Source organism: Eimeria tenella, genomic scaffold (assembly GCF_000499545.2).
Source record: "Eimeria tenella Houghton genomic scaffold, Eth_scaff27, whole genome shotgun sequence".
Taxonomy (NCBI): domain Eukaryota; phylum Apicomplexa; class Conoidasida; order Eucoccidiorida; family Eimeriidae; genus Eimeria; species Eimeria tenella.
The window spans coordinates 182,714-187,989 of NW_013542574.1; the positions used below are offsets into that span (position 1 = coordinate 182,714).

At 54.4% G+C, this 5,276-nt stretch overlaps 1 protein-coding gene across 1 annotated transcript in view; it reads left to right on the plus strand.

Moving 5' to 3' along the window:
- ETH_00011990 (myosin F (TgMyoF) protein, putative) overlaps positions 1-3,508 on the plus strand; it is a gene marked incomplete at both ends in the record, with an annotated part of 11,096 nt that extends 7,588 nt beyond the window's left edge. Inside the window, 6 exons of the mRNA XM_013375352.1 lie at positions 338-449; positions 864-1,119; positions 1,226-1,282; positions 1,502-1,538; positions 1,987-2,064; positions 3,138-3,508. Of these exons, the coding sequence (XP_013230806.1) occupies positions 338-449; positions 864-1,119; positions 1,226-1,282; positions 1,502-1,538; positions 1,987-2,064; positions 3,138-3,508 (911 nt within the window). The remainder of the gene's footprint in view (positions 1-337; positions 450-863; positions 1,120-1,225; positions 1,283-1,501; positions 1,539-1,986; positions 2,065-3,137) is intronic.
- Positions 3,509-5,276: the final 1,768 nt, after the last annotated feature.

The window sequence follows — 5,276 nt, forward strand, 5'->3', positions numbered from 1 at the left end:
TGCTGCTGCTGCTGCTCCTGCTCCTGCTGCCGCTGCTCCTGCTGCTGCTCCTGCTGCTGCTGCTGCTGCTGCTGCTCCTTTTGCTGCTTTTGCTGTTGCTGTTGCTGTTGCTGCTGTTGCTTTTCTGCAGCAAATCGTGAGGCTTGAGCATGCCGCTGCTGCTGCTTCTGCTGCTGCAATTTTTTCCTGCCGCTGCCGCTGCTGGTTTTTGCCGCTGATTCTGCTCTTTCTCTCTGCCGCTGCTGCTGCTGTTTTCTCCCGTTGCTGCTGCTCGTCTACGTGTAGCTGTTGGCCTTGCCGCAAGCACCTGCTGCTGCTGCTGCTGCTGGTGCTGCAGGTAACCAGCTGAAGCTGCACATCTGGGACACTGGGGGCCAAGAGCGTTTCCGTGCAATGGCTCCTTTGTACTACAGAGATGCTGCAGGAGCTGTCGTCGTTTACGACATTACGTAGGTTGCTGCTGCTGCTGCTGCTGCTGCTGTTGCTGCTGCTGTTACTGCCGCTGCTGCTGCTGCTTCTAATGCTGCTGTTGCTGCTGTGGCTGCTTCTACGGCTGCTGGTGTGTTTCTGTTGCTGTTGCTGCTGCTGCTGATGGCGGTGCTGCTGGTACTGCTGCTTTTGCTACTGCTGATCCTTTTGCTGGTGCTGCTGCTGCTTCTGTTGCTGCTTCTGTTGCTGCTTGTGTTCCTGGTGCTGCTGCTTCCGCTGCTGCTGTTGCTGTTCGGCTGAGGCAGCAGGAGCTGTTGTTTGCCTTTATCCTCTTGCAGCTGCAAAAGAGTGCTGCGCTTATGCAACTGATGCGCCTGTTGCTTCTGCTGCTTCTGCTGCTGCTGCCTTTGCTGCTGCTGCTGCTGCTGCTGCAGGGCGCCTTCCTCCCTGGAAGCCGTCAAGTTTTGGACTGAAGAGCTGCGGCAGCACCTCGATCACTGCAGCATTACTGTAGCAGCAAATAAGTGCGACTTGCTGGGTGGCCCTTCTGAGGGGGCCCCTGAGCAGCAGCAGCAGCAGCAGATGCTGGAAGTAGCAGCAGCAACAGCTGACTCTGCTGCTGCTGCGGAAGCGGAGGCCGAGGCAGAGCAGTACAAAAAGGATTTGGCCCAAGTTAAGCGAGGCGTCGAGGTGAGCTGAGGACATGGTTTAGGGTTTAGGGTTTAGGGTTTAGGGTTTAGGGTTTAGGGTTTAGGGTTTAGGGTTTGGAGTTCATAGTTTCGGTCGTGCGTTTTAGGAAGTGAAGAAGTTCTGCGCATCAAATCATTTCGCTTTCATCGAATGCTCTGCAAAGGTCCGTCCCAACAGCAGCAGCAGCAGCAGCAGCAGCAGCAAATGAACCATAAGCTGCAGCAGCAGCGGCGCAGCAGCAGCAGCAAGAAAAGAAGCCACAAGAACAACGAGTTGCTGTGCTGCTGTTGCAGCGAGTGCAGCTGGAGTCGTTGTATAATGCTTGCCCATCTCGTCCTAGGGTTTAGGGTTTAGGGTTTAGGGTTTAGGATGTGTGCTGCAGACGGGGCAAAACGTGAATCGGCTATTCGAAGACCTCGGTAGGTCTTTTAGCCAGGTAATGGGCTAGAGGGTTTAGGGTTTGGGGCATGGAGTCGAGGGTTTAGGGTTTGGGGTTTGTGACTGTCATGTGCTGCTGCAGCACGAGATGTCTTCACACACCTCAAAGACGTCTCTCCAGTGGATATATGAGCCAGCAGCGGCAGCAGCAGCGGCAGCAGCAGCAGCAGCAACAGCAGGACTTCTCGCTGCTGCCGCGTCATGTGCTGCTGCTATGTCTGCTCCGGCAACTGTGCCTCCAGTGACTGTGGCTGCTGTTTGCTGCTGCTGCTGCTGCTGCTGCTGCAGCCCTGAAGAAGCCAATGCAACAGCAGCAACAAGCAGCAGCAGCTGCTGCAACTAGTGCAGCAAGTGCTGCGTAGCCTATCTGCTGCAAGTGGAAGAGACTCTTCATGTGCCTTCCCAGTTTATGTTTGTTGCTCGCTTCAGCGGCAGTAGCAGCAGCAACAGCAGCAGCAGCAGCACTAGGACTAGCCAGCGCACCAGGAGCAGCAGCACCAGCAGCAGGTGCTGCTGCTTCTGCTGCTGCTGCGCATTTTGTCTTTCGTCGTTTTGTCTGCAGTGTTTCGACAGCCTCTGTGAACTGCTCACCACTGCGTCATTTCTGTTCAAGTATTTATTTAATAAATGTGCAGCAGCTGCTGCTGCTAGTGCTGCTGCTGCTGCTGCTGCTGCTAATACTTCTGCTGCTGTTATTGCTAGTGCAGCTGCTGCTGCAGGTAGTGCAGCCTGCTGCTGCTGTTGCTGATAGTGCCGCCTGCTGCTGCCGCTAGTGCAGCTGCTGCTAGGGCTGCTGCTGCTGCCAATTGGGCTGCTGCTGCTGTTGCAGCAGCTGCTGCTGCTGTTGCAGCTGCTGCTGCTGCAGCCTACGTTCATAGATGTATTTATCTTTGTAAATGCATATTTAATTCAACTTTTAAAAATTCATTTTAGTAAACAATGATTAAACGCAGTCTGCAGAAATGCGCATGCACTCCCTGCACAGTACGTACACCTGAGAAAGACATATTTCATTTAAATAAATTAATTTTGCACGGAAAATACAAAAAACGACTTTTATTTTATAATGCACAATTATTATATGAATATGTTGGCAGTTCGCATGTATTTAGAGTTTGAGCAAGACCCTAAAAGAGCGCCTAAGGGCAGTTGCACTTTACTTTAACCCCAACATAGGGTTTAGGGTTTGTGAACCACTAAACAAGGGTTTAGGCTGCAGGGTTTGCGCGGCCCGTAAGCGCTAAATGAGGGTTTAGGGTTTGCGCGGCCTTTGCCGTACTAGGCTAGGGTCTGTGGCGCCTCTCAAAGCTAAGGAGGGTTTAGGACTCGTGGCTGGCGCGGTCAAAAACCCCAAGAAAGGGTTTAGGGTTCAGGAATTTGCTTAACCGGCGTTCCGAAGATGAAAGACGCGTTTTCCCCCGGAAAGGGTTCGGAAAGCCTTTGACAACTGAGGGTTTGCAGGGCATCCGGGCGCGCGGCCCGGTTGAGGGTTTAGGGTTGTTTAGGGTTTAGGGTTTAGGGTTTGGGGTGTGGGGGGTCGTTTTGGAGCGTTTTTCGCGGGTTATTTGGGGTTTTTCAAGATGAGAATGACCGCGTCTCCGCGGAGGAACAGTTTGGATATAAATCTGTCTTTGTTGACAACTTTTTGCTTCTTTTTGCCGCCCCCGCGGGTCACTTCGCTCCACATTTCCCGCACGTCCGTCAGCAGCAAGTTGCAGTGCCGGTCAAACGCCTTCACCCGCGCCAGCAGCTTTCTGTTGTTGCGGCAGTTCACCAGCACTTGGCTGTTGTCCAGCACGCACCGCGACAGCAGCGTCAGCGGGCCCCCCTCCTGCAGCAGCAGCAGCAGCAGCAGCAGCAGCAGCAGCAGCAGCAGCAGCGGCGGCGGCGGCAGCGGCAGCGGTGGCGGGGAGGGGGGAGTGGGGGGAGGCGGCAGCGGGAGGGAGGGTGAGTGCAGCACCAGCAGCAGGACTTAAGCAGCAGCACTTGCAGCAGCAGCAGCAGTGGAAACACCCTGCTGCTGCAGCAGCAGGGAAACACCCTGCTGCAGCAGCAGCAGCAACAGCGACTCGCTCTACAGCACCGGAAGAAAACGCAAGCAGAAAGGGTGCGGCGGCACCAGCGAACAACACGGCAGCAGCAGCAGCGCCCGCTGCGGCAGCAGCAGCTGCTGCTGCTGCTGCTGCTCGTCAGAGGTACATATATAGAGCAAACGCATGCAGCTAAGACAATGCAGACACAGGCGAGTATATGTGTCTTACTATGCATCTAGAAAAGAACATTTTGAATAAAAAAAGGCAATTTAAAACCAAACTTTGGAGAATAAAATGCATTTTAATTAATTTAAAAATAGAATTTAACTTAGAGAAAAACGAGAGCTTAAAAAGAAAGAAGACAGAAAAAGAAGAAAAAGACCCACCGGGTTGTCCCTATTCACCAAGTGCGGCGCCGCCTTATCCCCGTCTGCTGCTGCCGCCATAATGCCTTTGCCTGCGTGCATGCAGCAGCCCGCGCTGTACGTACACTGCAGCAGCAGCAGCAGCAGCTAGAAGGGGCAGCAGCAGCAGCCAGCAGCAGCAGCGGCACCAGCGAACCTTAGCTTCACCAGCACCAGCAGCGACAACAGCAGCCGCCAGCAGCAGCAGCAGCAGCCATCGCAGCAACGGCAGCAGCAGCAGCAACAGCAGCAGCAGCAGCAGCAATACCAACAAAGGTTCCGGAGGCCCCCAGGAGGCCCCCCAAACCAATAGACGGCGCCTGCCTCCCCAGCTGCATGCACGCTTGCCCAGCAGCTGCTGCTGGGCCCGTCGAAGCCAGGGGATTGAGGAATCTTAAAACTTACTTTTGAATTAACAAATGAATTAAAATAGAGAAAATAAATAAAGAAAAAAACGAGAAAAAAGAAGAAAGGGGAGCCCCCGCTGGCGCCGCACAGGCAGGCGGGGGAGGCGCGGGGAGTGCGGAGCCCCCGGAGAGGGTTAAGACCGCAGCAAAAAGGTAATTAAATGAATTAATTTGTTATATTCGATGTAAATTTATTTTCCGGAGAAGAAACGATGCAAACAAAGCCCAGGGAGCTGCAGCAGCAGCAACACGAAGAAGCAGCTGCCTCAGCCCCCATCCAACTCGTGAGCAGCCCGGGGCCCCTGCAGCTTGCTGCTGCTTCCTTTCACCCTTTGTCGCTAGTTCTTCAAGATTAAATGCAACTTAATTGTACTTTTATTGTCAAATTGAGTCAAATTCCCCTTTTTAAGCGCAGCAAAAGCCTACACTTAGCCCCAAACCCGCAGCCACCGCTAGCACAACCCCCTCGACGCCAGCAGCAGCAGCGGCAGCAGCAGCAGCAGCAGCTCGCGGTGTCTGCTGCTGCTTCCCTGAAGCTCTCTCCTCTTCCGTGGGGCCCCCTAGAGCCCGCCTCTGACCACTTATCAATTTCTTTTAACTAGGAGTTGCTGCGCCCCCTAGAGGAGGCAAGCCGCTACTGCAAAGTACAGATGCACAGCAGCAGCAGAAGCAGCAGCAGCAGCAGGCGTTGAAGGTTCAAGGGGGAGCCGAGCAGGCAGCAGCACCGGCAGCTGCTGCGTCTGCAGCAGCAGCAGGAGCAGCTCTTCCTCAGCAGCAGGTTTGTCGGTCTTTGCTTCCGCGGTGTCTTCGTGGTATTTTGGGGTGTATGTACACCTCGTGCTTCAGTGGGTGTGGGGCCGCTGCTGCTGCTCACT